The sequence below is a fragment of the Carettochelys insculpta genome, chromosome 21, assembly GCF_033958435.1.
Source record: "Carettochelys insculpta isolate YL-2023 chromosome 21, ASM3395843v1, whole genome shotgun sequence".
Classification (NCBI taxonomy): domain Eukaryota; kingdom Metazoa; phylum Chordata; order Testudines; family Carettochelyidae; genus Carettochelys; species Carettochelys insculpta.
This window is the reverse complement of record NC_134157.1, coordinates 21,282,533-21,298,150: the sequence shown is the minus strand read 5'-3', so window position 1 is coordinate 21,298,150 and position 15,618 is coordinate 21,282,533. Positions and strand designations below refer to the sequence as shown.

The window sequence follows — 15,618 nt, the reverse complement described above, 5'->3', positions numbered from 1 at the left end:
GAAACACAGAGGCCACGTCTACACAAGCGGCTTTTCCGAGGCGCTTTTGCTGGAAAAAAACGCAGAGCATCTATGTGGCAAATACGCTTTGTCAACAGTTCGTTGACAAAACCTGGCACATCCTCCAGCACTGTTATGCCTCTCCCTATTCAGGTATAACGCCTCTTTCAACAGTGTTCTCTCAACAAAACAGCTGGGTAGACACTTGCGGTTCACCAGGCAGCCCTAATGTGCAGAGCTTCTGGTAAGCTGTTCTGTTGAGAGAGGGCTGGCCGGTCTGGCTGCTCTCTGTCGACAGAGTGGATTGCTCTTTCAATTTGCTTTTATGTGTAGTCACGATCTTTTGACAGAAGTTTTGACGGGAAATCTCTTCCGACAGTAACTTCTGTCAGCAGAGGCTTCTCATTTGGATGTGGCCAGAGCGTTTTAAGGGAAGATTTGGTTACGTTTGCTTCTTGCAAGAAGAAAAGTTGTTTAAGGAGGACTTAATAGCAGCTGAAGTTTGAAACTTCTCATGGGCATGATATAATAATACCTAACTCCTATATAGCTATAATAAGGAGTATTAATGACATTATAACTCCTATATAAACATAATGAGGGTTGCTTTAGTAATTTGCCTTTAATTCTGATTCTGCATGTAAAATGACCCTAGACACCCCAAGCAAAAATAGATGGAGGCCTCAGACAGACCTGTGGCAGACTTCAGGCACAATATTAATGTGTATAGCATATTTTGTGGGGGGGACACTTGACACGTGGAAATACAGAGTGTTTTTCTACTCATGCAGCTGACTAGGCTTCTGTTGTCTATGCTCGTAGGTCTGATTCTGTACTTTCCCCCACTGACTTTAAATCTATGGCAGAGTTTGGGTGAATTGCATGCCCTTAATGCACAAGTGCAGGATCTCAGTTGGCTATGCTTTCCTAATTTGCTGTGGTCAGACTGGCCATGAGGAGGCTAAGTGAGTTATACAGGATAGTATGTAGTTTGGCAGAGCTGAGATGAGATTTTCAGTTGTTTCTGCTTAGAGCTTCTTAGCACTTTTTTCTCTTTTTTGAAAAGTACTTATTGGGCAGGAGTTTCGCTTATGTTTTCTTTGCACAGAGATGTGTTTGTATGTGTCCAATAGGTGATAAAATACCTCTTATATTTTGACTTAAATCAATGACAAAGTGTTGCTTTTAAGAAACATTTTCAACACCTTATTTTGCCTTTTGATACAAACATTTTTCTTCTAGAACTGAAATCTGAGTTTGTAGTTCTCTGCAAGGGTCTTATCTACATGGAGGGCAGGTCTACTCTACAAAAGAAATTTGGCCTAAGCTATGCAACTTCAGCTACGAGAATTGTGTAGTTGGAGTCAGCATACCTGAAGTCGAATTTCTGGTGTGGCCACGCTGGGGTGGTTAAGTAGAGAAACTCTCTTGTTGACTTCCTTTACTCCCCACAACAGCAAGGAGTACTGTGGTCAATGGGAGAGGGCAGGGGCTGTGAGTTCAATTTATCTTGTCCCAACCAGGTACACTAAATCAAACTCCACAAGATTGACTATGGTAGCATTGAATTTTCTCATAGTGAAGACATACCCTGAGAGTTTTAAGAGTTTTTCCTGCATTGATCAACCAAGTGCTACTTATGGACTGATCATCACCCTTATTAGTAGCATCTCATCTTGCTTTGAGTAAAAATACTGCGCCAGTTCTAGACTAGGGGTGAGGGAATTTCATGAGAAATTCATCGGACAGTCAGGCAAGGAGGAATTGTTCTTTGGTTATTTAGAACAAATGGGTGAAATATTAAATATAAGCTAGTGTGACTTGAGTAGCTAGCTGATACTTAGCATTTCTGGAGAGCTTTACATTTCCAAACAATTCAAACATCAATTAATTAACCCTTCACAATGACTCCATTGGTGGAGCTAATTAAATGTCACCCCAACCTATCTTTTTTCACCACCATCCCTGCCAGATGAGGAAACTGAGACTTTTAAAGGCAGCCAATTTCTGAATAGCACATAACATATCATTGGCAAAGTCACAATTAGAACTTTGTGGCTGGTTGTTCCCCACGCTGTTCTTATAGTTCATTAGGCCTCACTGCCTGGTGATTTACTTGAGTGATGTTAAGTGCTAGCAGAGATCCAGGAAAATTGAACATATCTGCATTTTATGAGTGTGATTATTTATCCAAATAAAAAGTCACACCTATAACCTGGCAAAATTGCATGTGATCTCTTTCTGTGTGCCTTAACAGATAGGGAGCTTGCTTGTAAGTCAACCAACCCCTCTAGATTCCAGGATATTCAGATGTAAAGATGCTTTTGTTTTCTAGACACTAGCAAAGAGGATAGATTGGCATTTTCTGACTGAGCATCTTGTAAGTTGAAGTAATAAAGGACTAAAACAAATCTAAAACTTTATTATCATCACACTGCATATTCTAGAAGTTTGTATTAATAATAGATGAAGCTCTGGCTGACATTAAAATAACTGAGCCAATCTGTTTATAGAGACCTGATTTTTTTAGAGAAAATAAATGGGATTCATCCTGTAAATCAATGCATATTACTGTATGCAAATGTTTTTTTTAATGTTAAAGCATAATAGGAGAAGTGTTGCAAAAAGATTGCATAATCTTCTGCTTGTGAAAATGGAGGAAGGATCATCTCAGTTTGATACCATGTATTTTGGGATATCAGAGATTTCAGTAATAAAAAGAAAAAGGAGTCTGGTGGAACTGTACAGACTAACAGTTTTATTATGGCATAAGCTTTTGTGAGTTGCAACTCACTTTATCAGCAGCATGCAGTGAAAGAAAAAGAAACAGTAGGGATACAGAGATGGAAATGTTACATCAGAGCTAATTCACTCAGGGTGGGGGTGGATAAGGAGGTGGAAATACCTAAAGTGGAAAAATTACTTATTGTAATGAGAGAGCCATTCTCAGTCTCTGTGCAGAGCAATTGTGATGGTGTCCAATTTGCATATGAATTCCACCTCAGCAATTTCAAGTTGCAGCCTGTTTTTGAAGTTTTTTTGGTGTAAGGCCATGATGAGGAAAAGGCATGGTATTGGGTGACAGTAATCTACAAACTCATTGAATTTTAGTCCTGGTTACCTGAGGGACACTATTTTTCCACTGTGCTCTTATGTCATTAAAGGCTAGCTAGAATTCAGCAATATTCCCTGCATTTTGCCCATTGGGAGTTGTAGGCAAGGCATTCTTAGCGGAGCACCATTGATTTTAAATTTGGTTTCTTCATCTCTTCTGGGAGAGCTCCCATGCAATGACCTTTCAGCACATAGTGAATGTCTGTGTCTCTTTATCCAGGTTTGAGGCTGGATATATTAGGAAATGCGTTAGAATGTGTTTTTAGAATGTGTGTTTGGGTTTTGGTTAGACTGCGCTGAAGACGCCCTTTTAATGTTGGTGAACTCGTGTTGTTGGGACTTGGGACAGCACATCTTTACAAGTGTGAAAATAAAATGATTTGTCTCTTCATTAATTCCCCTTAGAGTAAAGTTGAGCAGTGATCTATAAACTTCATCTTTTGCTTTTCTTCCTAATAGACACCCCCCACCAGCCCCCCAACAACCTCACCCTAAGCAGAGGAAATAGCACAAAGCACAGATGGGCCAGCAGTGGTGCAGATGCTTATATGACACGTAGGTGTTGATTTTATGTCAGCGAGTAACCCAGCAACGGCTGAAGTTAATTTTTCTTCTGGGGGAGGATGTGAGAGAGTTGTACGCTAATCACCTTTTCTCAGTTCAGTATTATTGGCTTTGCTTTCCTGACCCCAGTGCTCTGAGTTACTATTCAATTTCATCCCCTCTCAGGTAATTTGCCAAGAGCTTGTTGTCTAGAATTAGAATTGCTCGGTGTTCATGTGTGAAAATTGCTGCAGGATTTGTGTTTGCTACAGCCTCTCATCTTTGTTTAAAAAATAGGTTTCTTAAAGAAAAAATGGGCCTTTTATACAATACAAAGGTGTCTCTGAGTTTTGATGGAAGACAGCCAACATTGATAATGCTGTTTTATTGGACTTGAATTCACTGGACATAATGGAAAAACAGAAAGTCTGTCAATGAAATGCTGATTTGTAACTGGGGACCATTAAATAGTAGCACCCACAGCAGCACATCTAGCCAAAGCGTTTTGTTTTTATAAAGTTACTCTGCTATTGTTTTTTCTCCTGACCTCCCTCCCTCCATGGAGGGTGGACTGGGACCAGCAGCTGGAAACTGTTGGCTTCTAAATAAGCTTGATATCTAGAAGCCGCTGCTGATTGGCTGAGCCTCACTAAGGGGAGGGACTTTGAGGCAGTTCAGGGCTTTATAAAGCAGTGTCCAAGCAAACAGGTGAGTTTGCAAACAGGGAGTTAGAGAGGGCTTTTGGAAGGGGCCAGGGACCCTTGCCTTTCTTTTAAATCCCTGTTCTAGGATGGCAGGCATGGATAGTGACAGGTCTGCTGTTGTTACCTGCTCAAGATGTGCCGTGTTTGTCTTCCTCCCTGAGGAAAGAAGGGATTTCGTCTGCACTAAGTGCAAGCTGGTCTCCATTTTAGAAGAAAAAATTAGAGGCCTGGAGGCTCAAGTGTCGACCCTGTGCTCAATCAGGAAGGATGAAGATTTCCTTGACAGAAGGGAGCGTTTAATCTTGCAAGCACAGCAGGTGGAAGAACTGGGGAGTGGGGTAAGGGATGAAGCAGAGAACTGGTGGCATGTATCTACTAGAAGAAAAAGAATGCTGGTGCATGAGTCCCCCATCGATATAGAGATAAGTAATCGCTTTCAGGCTCTCTCCACTGGTTCTGCAGTGGTGAATGCTTTGGAAGGAGCCTCACAGGGAAAAAATCAGAAGGGAACTGCTTTACTGCAAGACATGGGATGTGTAGTGCTAGAGGTGGGGGTTCAATGATCACCCCCCCATAAGAAGAAGATGGGTGGTGGTGGCTGGGGACTCCCTCCTAAGTGGGACTGAACCATACATTTGCCAGCCGGACCTGGAATCTCGTGAGGTGTGCTGTTTACTGGGAGCTTGAATTCAGGATGTGACTGAGAGCCTTACAAAACTGCTCAAGCCTTCAGAATACTACCCCTTCCTACTTCTGCATGTGGGAACTAACGATACAGCCAAGAATGACCTTGAGCGGGTTACTGCAGATTATGTGGCTCTGGGAAGAAGGGTCAAAGAATTTGGAGCGCAAGTTGTGTTCTTATTCGTTCTTCCTGTCGAAGGGAAAGGGCTAGATGGGGACCATCGAATTGAGGAAGTAAATGCATGGTTACACTGGTGGTGTCAGAGAGAGGACTTTGGATTCTTTGATCATGGGACACTGTTCCAGGCAGAAGGATTATTGGGAAGAGATGGGGTCCACCTAACCAAGAGAGGAAGGAGCATTTTCGCAAGTAGGCTTGCAAACTTAATGAGGAGAGCTTTAAATTAGGTTTGCTGGGGGACGGTGACCAAAACCCTGATGGGGGAAAGGAACTTGGAGGCTGGGAAGAAATGCAAAGAGGAATGTACAACAAAAGTGGACTCCTGGTTCGAGTAGAGAGGGCAGGGAGATCGACTGGTTATCTAAAGTGTTTGTACACCAATGCCAGAAGCCTGGGTAACAAGCAGGAGGAATTAGAAGCCCTGGCGCAATCCAAGAAGTATGACTTGATTGGGATAACAGAGACTTGGTGGGATGACTTGCATGACTGGAGCGCTGTGATGAAAGGGTATAAACTGTCCAGGAAGAACAGGCAAGGGAGAAAAGGTGGAGGAGTTGCACTGTATGTAAGAGAGCACTATGATTGCCTGGAACTCCAGTACCTAGAAGGAGAAAAGCCTGTTGAGAGTCGATGGGTCAAGCTTAGTGGTGTAGGCAGCACTGGAGATGTGGTGGTTGGTGTCTGCTACAGGCTGCCAAATCAGGATGAAGAGGTAGATGAGGCTTTTTTTGGACAACTGAGAGAAGTTTCCGGATCGCAGGCTCTCACTATTGTAGGGGACTTTAATTACCCTGACATCTGTTGAGAGACCAATACGGCTGTACACAAGCAGTCCAGGAAGCTTCTGGAGAATGTTGGGGTCACTTCTTGGTACAAGTGCTGAAGGACCTGACCAGAGGTTGTGCACGGCTCGACCTGCTGCTTACAAACAGGGAGGAACTGATCGGGAAGGTAGAGGTGGGTGACAACCTGGGAAGCAGTGATCATGAGATGGTAGACTTCAGGATCCTGACCAAAGGAAGGAAAGAGAGCAGCAAATTACACACCTTGGAATTCAGAAAAGCAGACTTTGACTCCTTCAGGAACCTGATGGGCAGAATCCCCTGGGATGCTACCATGAAGGGAGAAGGAGGCCAGGAAAACTGGCAGTATTTTAAGGAAGCCCAATTGAAGGCGCAGAAAGAAACCATTCCAATGCTCAGCAAGAGGAGTAAATATGGTAGGAGACCAGACTGGCTTACTGGGGAAATCCTTGGAAAACTTAAGCACAAAAAGGGAGCTAACAAAAAGTGGAAACTTGGACAGATGTCTAGGGAGGGTTATAAATGTACAGCTCAAGAATGTAGGGCAGTTATTAGGAAGGTGAAAGCGCAACTGGAATTGCAACTCATGAGGAATGTGAAGGATAACAAGAAGAGTTTCTACAGGCATGTTAGCAAGAAGAAGGTGATCAGAGAGGGCGTGGGGCCCCTATTGGATGAGGGAGGTAACCCAGTGACAGATGATGTAGGGAAAGCTGAAGTACTTAATGCTTTCTTTGCCTCTGTCTTCACGGACAAGGACAGCTCCCAGACTAATGCGATAAGTGATGCACTGTGGGATGAAGGTGGACAGCCTTTGGTGGGGAAAGAACAGGTTAGGAGCTATCTAAAAAAGTTAAACATACATAAATCCATGGGCCCAGACCTAATTCATCTGAGGGTTCTGAGGGAATTGGCATATGTCGTTGATGAGCCCTTGGCCATTATCTTTGAAAAGTCATGGAGATCAGGAGAGATCCTGGATGACTGGAAAAAGGCAAATGTAGTGCCCATCTTTAAAAAGGGAAGAAAGATGATCCAGGGAACTATAGGCTGGTCAGTCTTACATCAGTCCCTGGAAAAATGATGGAGGGGCTCCTCAAGGAAGTCATTTTGAGGCACTTGGAGGAGAGGAAAGTGATCAGGAATAGTCAGCATGAATTCATGAAGGGCAAGTCATGCCTGACCAATCTGATTAGTTTCTATGATGAGATAACTGGCTCTGTGGACAGGGGAAAATCAATGGATGTGATTTATCTTGACTTTAGCAAAGCTTTTGATACAGTCTCCCACAATACTCTTGTCAGCAAGTTAAAGGAATGTGGATTGGATAAATGGATGGTAAGATGGATAGAAAACTGGCTAGAAGGTCGGCCCCAGCGGGTGGTGATCAATGGTTCGATGTCGGGATGGCGCTCAGTTTCTAGTGGAGTGCCCCAAGGTTCGGTTCTGGGTCCTGTTCTGTTCAGCATATTTATCAGTGACCTGGATGAGGGGTTGGATTGCACCCTCAGCAAGTTTGTGGATGACACTAAGCTAGGGGGAGAGGTAGATAGGCTGGAGGGTAGGGTTAGGGTCCAGAGTGACTTAGACAAATTGGAAGACTGGGCTGCAAGAAATCTGATGAGGTTCCATAAGGACAAGTGCAGAGTCCTGCACTTGGGCCGGAAAAATCCCAAGCATTGTTACAGGCTGGGGTCCGACTGGCTCTGTAGTAGTTCTGCAGAAAAGGACCTGGGAGTTGTAGTGGACGAGAAGCTGGACATGAGTCAACAGTGTGCCATTGTACCCAAGAAGGCTAATGGCATATTAGGTTGCATCAAGAAGAGCGTTGCCAGTAGATCCAGAGAAGTGATTATTCCTCTTTATTTGGCTTTGGTGAGGCCGCATCTGGAGTACTGTGTCCAGTTCTGGGCCCCCAATTAGAGGAAGGATGTGGATACACTGGAGAGGGTCCAGCAGAGAGCAACCAAAATAATTAGGGGGCTGGAGCATATGACTTATGAAGAAAGGTTGAGGGGATTGGGACTGTTTAGTCTGCAGAAGAGAAGACTGAGGGGGGACTTGATAACAGCCTTCGACTTACTGAAGGGAGGTTGCAAAGAGGCTGGAGAGAGGCTATTCACAGTGGTCGCGGATGGCAGAACACAGAACAATTGTTTCAAGTTGCAGTTGGGAAGGTCCAGGTTGAACATTAGGAAAAAACTTTTTCACTAGAAGGGTGATGAAGCATTGGAATGGTCTAACCAGAGAAGTAGTGGAGTTTTCATCCCTGGAGGTGTTTAAGTCTCGCCTTGACAAAGCCCTGGCTGTGCTGATCTGATGGGTTTGGTCCTGTTTAGAGCAGGGGGCTGAACTCGATGGCTTTTTTAGGTCTCTTCCAGCTCTATTCTATGATTCTATGAGACAGGTTGGTACTAGCAGACCTGCCAACAGCAGTTCCAGCCCCCAGAGCAGAGCAGTCAGTGGGCCCCTGGGCATGCACAGGCCACGTCTGCACAGACACAGTCTGCCTGACATTTGGGCCATTGTATGCCTGTGCTGGCTGGTGCCCATCAAGCGGCCAGCTGTGCCACTGGGTAAACTCTTCTGACATAGCCAGGGCTTGCACATACCCTCCCGGTAGCTCTCCGTATCATATCTCTTTACACACTCATCCAGTACAAAGGTCTCCTAAATAAAAAAATTCTTTCCCCCCTATGTTTTAAACTAAGGCAGCTGCGCTGAGTTTATTGGTCTTCTAATTTTGAACAGTTTGCTTGTATGTGTATTTACCAGCTCAGAATGAATTTTTACATCCAAGTTACTGAATAAATCCCCAATAATTGGTATTAATAATAAAGATGCTGACAGAATCATGGGGATTTGATACAGTGTCTTACAGTGATAACCTTATTGCAAGTACAGTTACTTTTTGTGCTACAGATCTCAGCTGTATGAGCATGCATCAGACACAAAAGAAGATCTGTTGGAACAAGGATCAACAGACAAACTGGAACAGGATAGCAACAAAAATCCAGAAGCCAGTTTACCCTCCCTTTGTCTCAAACAAGTGTTTCCAAAGTATGCCAAGCAGTTCAACTATCTGCGACTGGTGGACAGAATGGCTGCATTGTTCATCCGATTCCTTGGTGTAAAAGGGACAGTGAAGCTGGGACCAACAGGTTTCCGAACATTTATAAGGTTAGTAATTTGTAGAGAATTGTAAAAAAGCAGTAAGGAATTTAAATCTCCCACACCGATCCAGTAGAACTGCTGTTCTTGGGTTTATGTGACAGGATAGTTTAGACCAAAGAGTACACTTTCCCCTACACCCCACTGAACAGTTGCATATGCTTGTGGTTTTCATTCTCATCACTGCTGATTACTGAGATAACTTTTGCATTATGCAAACGTCTTGTCTTCTTTTATAATCAGTCTACTGCTCTGATTGTGTTGGTGATCACTTCATCCACTGTTAGAGAACACATCTGTTTGCAAGGTAGTAAACTACGCTGTCACATGTGTGCACTTGTGTGACATGCCAACCTGAATTTTTAAGAGGCACATAAAGAGAGTTCCCATTTTCCACTGTTTGTCTTGGTATTTAACAAGGCAAGGAAATGGCTAGTAGGTGGCATAGCTATTGTCAGCTGTTGAAATGGTCATGATTCCTTTAATTGAGGATTGTCTCTCTAAAGGGACAAGCAGCTTGAGTGGAAGGCCTCAGAAATAAAATCCTGGGTATTTTTTTTCATACACAGGTCCTTTGATGTAGATGAGGGAAGGAGAAATTGCTCAAGTATCTGAGTTCTGAAGAAAATTGTTACCGAGCAGAATGTTTTTCAAAATTTAGCACCCAGTATCAAAAGCTCTTGAAAATGAAAGGACAATGTTGTCATCTTTCTGTGCTTATCTGTCTCTGCCATTTGATACAGCTGAATTTCCAAAGCTATTTGGCTGGTGCCTTTAGTGTTTTGCAGTCACACTTGCTAACAAGCCTCTCTCTCTAGGCAAATTTTGTTCTAAATTCTGCCTCATTATGAGCTAATATATTGATTGGCTCTCCTCTGAAATACAGTAGATGTCATCTGCCAGAGCAATAGTGAGGTTATTTTCACTAGATTCTGGCAACACTGAACTCTACCCTAACCTTTCTCTCCCAAAACAGAACTGAGTGGGAAAATAAACGTAATATGCTCTGCCTTAATTCATTTTCATAGTGTCCATCCCTTGAAATGTGCTATATGAGTCAGCAGTTTATTAAGTAAATTATGCTAATATCTGTCAAACCACATTTTTTTTCCTTTCTGGTAAAATTGGGAATAGCTAAGTACATTTCTCTCTTCTCCTATTAACTGTGTGTGTGTAAACCCTTCCGCTAAATCACTCTCCCAGTATGTGCATAAGAACAGTGTGCGTCAGCGGTTATTAAGTGCCTTTTTTGGTAATTGGCTGGTCATGTGTGTGCTGGCTGTGACAGGGGGCATTAGCTGTCAGGGAAATTGCAGTGATGCCACAAATTAAGGATTATCTGTTTGCCTGGGGAATAAGATGTAAGAGCAGAAGGACTCAAGTTTCCTTTGACTGGCTTCCTAAAACAGTTAAATAGGAGTCTAGAATTTATTCAAAGAGCTGACACCTCAGTTGAATTTATTTTTTAGAAACCCATTTTGCTTTACCTGTTTCATTTTCCAGCTCTGTGATGTGCATATTTGAGCAACTGAGACCCCCTCAAACTTGGCTAGAGCAGATATAAGAAAGTTGGAGTGACTCTAGTTTGGGGGTGGGAATTAAGCAGCTCAAGGGTGGGATGCAGTTTGCCAGGGTTATCCCCTGGCAGGCTGCCAGATGCTTTATTTACCTAAGCATCCACAGGTATGGCCTCTAGCAGCTCCCATTGGCTGCAGTTTGGCATTCCCAGCCTATGGGAGCTGCAGGAAGCAGTGATTCTTCCTGGGGCTACCATTGACCAGGAGTGGTGAACTGCAGTCAGTGGGAGTTGTGAGCGGCTGTACCTGCAGATGCTCAGGTAAATAAAGCTTCTGACAGCCTACCAGGTGCTAACGCAGGTGAACCACAGCCAGGCAACTTAAAGCCCACCCCAATCCAGAATGTAAAGAGGTGTTCAGAGTCAGGGGGCCTATTTACACCTCTTGATGCTGAAGTGACCCTCTTCTCTCATCCCTTTGGGGGGATTCCTGTTTTCTGATATAAAGAATTAAGCTCCAAATTAAAATGATTGTGTACTTGTTCTTCACTCTTTGTGCCTTTCTTCCAAGAATCCTCCAGTAAATTTATAAGAGATTCTGTTCTTCTTGCCCATTTCAGAGTATTTGCTAGATTTCTTTCCTCAAGAATGAAACGGAAGGTCCATCTGTGTGTGTGTGTGTGTGTGTGAGAGAGAGAGAGAGAGAGAAAGAGAGAGAATGTCTAAAATCAGGTGGTTACAAACCATCAGCACAAGTTGTAGCCAGTCATAGCTTTACCTCATTTTCATGGGTTCAGTGTATTCAAAAAGGAACTCTGAGTGAAGTACAAGTTGAACCTCTCTAGACCAGCACATTCAGGACATTCGTGCTGAAACAGAGAATTTGCCGAACCAAGGGAAATCAATCTTGTCTCACAGTATTACCAATATTTCCACTGCTTACTGGGCTCTTAGAAGATTTTTAGAAGCAAATTACAGCTAAATAACAGCACAGAACACCAAGAGCCACGACTGATGGCTATAAACAAACTTTATAGGACGACAGGAAAAATGGCCACACCCATGATAAGTGGATATCCAGTGGATATCAAAATTATACTGGACCACGGATGTTGCCACACCAGAGAGCGCCAGACTAGAGAGGTTCAAGCTGTACTATAAAATACAGCCTAAGCTCATGCTTGGCTGCACTTAGGATACCAAGAATAGCTTAGCCCACCCTAGATCTCCTTTGCTTGTGAAGTACCACCACCATCTCTCTCTCTTATAAGCCGCGTCTACATGTGCCGGCTACTTCGAAGTAGCCGTGCCAACTTCGAAATAGCGCCCGCCACGTCTACACGGGGCGAATGCTATTTCGAAGTTGACATCGACATAAGGCGGTGAGACGTCGAAGTCGCTATCCTCATCAGGAGATGGGAATAGTGCCCTACTTCGATATTGAACGTCGAAGTAGGGCATGTGTAGCCATTCCGCGTCCTGCAACATCGAAATAGCGGGGTCCGCCATGGCAGCCATCAGCTGAGGGGTTGAGAGACGCTCTCTCCAGCCCCTGAGCTCGATGGTCGCCGCGTGCAGTGGCCCCTTAAAGCTCCCCGCCCCCTGCCTTCCTGTGCAGGAAGCTGAGAGAGCGTGCAGGTGGCAGCACAGCCACGCGGCCTCCTGCACGCCTCCCTGCAGCCCAGAGACACCCACCCCGCTGCGATGGCTGCCTGCCAGCCCCCCAAGCGCCCCCAGGGCACCTCCCCAAGGGGAGCCAGGGCTCCCAGGCTGGCAGCCAGCCAGGGAAGAGGCAGCGGGGCCCCTCCTGGATGGAGGCCGAGCTCCGGGACCTGCTGGGGCTCTGGAGCGAGGAGGAGGTGCTCCAGGTAATGGGGAGCAAGAGGCGGAACACGGATGCGTTCGCTCGGCTGGCCGAGGGCCTGGCCACCTGGGGTCACCCTGCCCGCACTCCTGACCACGTCAGGAGTAAGGTCAAGGAGCTGCGGCAGGGTTACGCCTGGGCCCGGGATGCGGCCGGCCGATCTGGAGCCGCCCCCATCACTTGCCCCTTTTACAGGGAGCTCAGGGAAATCCCGGGCCTCCGGCACACCTCCTCCCCGCTGGCCACTCTTGACACCTCGGCTGATGAGCCCCAGCAGGCCCCAGAGGTGGAGTCCGCCCCGGAGGCAAGCCCCGCACCCCAGGGTTCCCCCCAGGAGCCCACCCCTGGGATGCCAGAGGAGGAGGGGGAATCCTCCTCCAGCGAAGGGGGGCTCCGGATCGCCATCCCGTCCCGGAGCTCCAGCAGGGCGTCCGCCCACAAGGTGTCCCCCGACCGTGCGAGCGGACCGTCAGGTATGTACCCCCCCGGTGCACACCCCCGGGGTTGAGGGGCGGGGGCAACAGACAAGACCAGGGCCCTCCACATGCCCAGATGACCATGGCCCCAAGGACAACAGTGGCATGTCCCTCAGAAAAGTGCATCAGCCCCTGCCCCCCCAGCACGACAGTGCCATGCCCCATCCCTGGGGATGGCGGGAGCGGAACCTAGGGTCCCCTAGGGGGAGGGGGTGGGACACCCATCATCAGCAGCAGCATCTCCCAGGGACAGGGATGGGGAACCAGCAGCAGAGGGGTGTGGGGACAAGGGCCACGGCTCGGGGGCCACACTAACGGCTGTCTCCACTCTTCTTCCCCCCCGTGTTCCACAGCTGCACCATCGGAGGGACCGGAGAGTGCTGGCGAGGTGTCAGTGGTCCCGGAGAGCCCACCAGGGCCATCACTGCAGGCCAGCCCCTCGGCGGAGCACCGAGCAGCCCCAGGGCGGGGACGACAGCGGACCCAGTACTACCCCCGGATGGCTATGGACCCCCAGCTGCTGGCGATCCTCCGTCGGCAGCTGGAGGTCTCGGAGCAGCGCCTGCGGGTGGACGAGCGGCGCCTCCATCTGCAGGAGCGGGCACTGGCCTGGCGCCAGGAGGCATGGGGGGCCTTTATGCACATGTTTGAGTGCATCGCGGACTACCTGGCCCCCCATGCTGCACAGCCGCCGCTCTGCCCGCCCTGCCTGCTCCATCCGCCGCTCCACCCACTGCTCCACCCGCCGTCCCACTGCTGTCCGCCACCGAGGGCCCTTCCGCCGAGGGGGACCTGGGGCCTGCTGACACCCTCCGGCCGTATCTGCCGGTCCGCCCAGCCCCCAGCCAGCCCTGGCTAGGGCTGAGGCCGAGGTGAGGGTCGTGGCCACCAACACCCAGCGCTGGACATTAGGGGGTGTGGGGCCCAGGATGTGGCCCCTTCTCCCCCTTTGTACACATCCCCTTTTATTTGTGTTGTAAATAGTTTGTATTAGACCCCTGTTATTTTATGATACCTGACCCCCAATGTAAATAGTTCTCCCCTTCCTTGTGTTCCACTGTTTTCTGGTTATCATATAATATATAATATTTATATTTGTTGTAATAATATAATAATAAGAATTCAACGTTTTGTGGTTCCACGAACAACAGGTCTGTTTTTATTTGCAAGAAAAGTGTGGGGGGGGTGTGCTCTTGGGTGCTCTGTGGTATGGGTGTAGGGGCACGGAGTGTTGTGGAGGATGGGGGGGTGCAGTGGGGGGCCTGCCAGCGTTCAGCCCGCGGCCTGGTTGAAATGGGTCCGCAGGGCCTCCCGGACCCAGATCCCCTCGGGGTCCACCTGGTGACTGGGGGCAGCGGGTGGCTGCACGTCGGCCCTGCCAGCCTCCACAGCCCAGCCCTGAAAGAATGCCTCCCCCTTGCTCTCGACCAGGTTGTGGAGGGCGCTGCATGCGCCCACAATCTGGGGGATATTGGTGGGGCCCGCATCAAGGTGGGTGAGGCGACACCTCCAGCGTCCTTTCAGGCGGCCAAATGAGCGCTCCACCACCTGGCGCATGTGGTTCAGGCGCGTGTTGAAGCGCTCCTGGCTGGCTGTGAGATGGCCTGTGTAAGGGTGCATGAGCCAGGGCCAGAGGGGGTACACCGTGTCTGCGACGACGCAGAGGGGCATCGTGATGTCCCCCACAGGGATCTCCCGCTGGGGGATGTAGGTCCCCGCCTCCAGCTGGGAGCACAGGCCCGAATTCCGGAATACCCGGGCGTTGTGAGTGCTGCCAGGCCACCCAACATAAATGTCCAGGAAGCAGCCCTGGCTGTCCACCAAGGCCTGGAGGACCACCGAATGGTAGCCCTTCCTGTTCAGGAAGCGTCCTCCACTGTGCTCCGGAGCTCAGATGGGGATGTGGGTCCCATCCAGAGCCCCGAAGCAATTTGGGAAGCCCAGGGTGGCAAACCCCGCGATGGCGGCATCCGGGTCCCCAAGCCGCACGAGCCTGTGGAGGAGCAGGGCGCTGATGGCCTGCAGGGGAAGGACATGGGAGAGCACCAATGAGGGGTGTGCAGGGTGTGTGTGGTGTGTGTGGCCCTCCCCCCTCAGGGCTCCCCTCCCCTCCCCTCCCCTCCCAGGGCTGCTTCCCCCTCCCCGTGGGTCCTCTTACCTCCATGAGGACAGCCCCGACGGTGGCCTTGCCGACGCCAAACTGCTGCCCCACGGATCAGTAGCTGTCTGGAGTGGCCAGCTTCCAGACAGCGATGCCGACCCATTTCTCCACGCCAAGGGCACGCCGCATGGCGGTGTCCTGGTGCCTCAGTGCGGGGGTGAGCCACTGGCAGAGCTCCAGGAATGTCTGCCGGCTCATACAAAAGTTCTGGAGCCAGCAGTCGTCGTCCCACTTGCCGAACACCAGCTGCTCCCACCAGTCGGTGCTCGTGTGGTAGCTCCACAGCCGGTGGCATGTGCGGCGGGGGGGACGGGGGGCAGCAGGGTCTGTGGTTGCTTCCTCCTCCCCTGTGGGTAGCTTCTCTTCCACGAAGAAAAGGTGATCAGCTACCTCCTGCATAG

At 48.3% G+C, this 15,618-nt stretch overlaps 1 protein-coding gene across 4 annotated transcripts in view; it reads left to right on the top strand.

Annotated features, from left to right (window-relative positions):
* The window catches only part of TTLL11 (tubulin tyrosine ligase like 11), a 140,793-nt gene that overhangs the window by 100,973 nt on the left and 24,202 nt on the right, over nucleotides 1-15,618 (top strand). For all 4 annotated transcript variants that reach the window (XM_075015449.1, XM_075015450.1, XM_075015451.1 and 1 more), the window contains one exon: nucleotides 8,952-9,209. In XM_075015449.1, coding sequence (XP_074871550.1) covers nucleotides 8,952-9,209 — 258 coding nt within the window. The remainder of the gene's footprint in view (nucleotides 1-8,951; nucleotides 9,210-15,618) is intronic.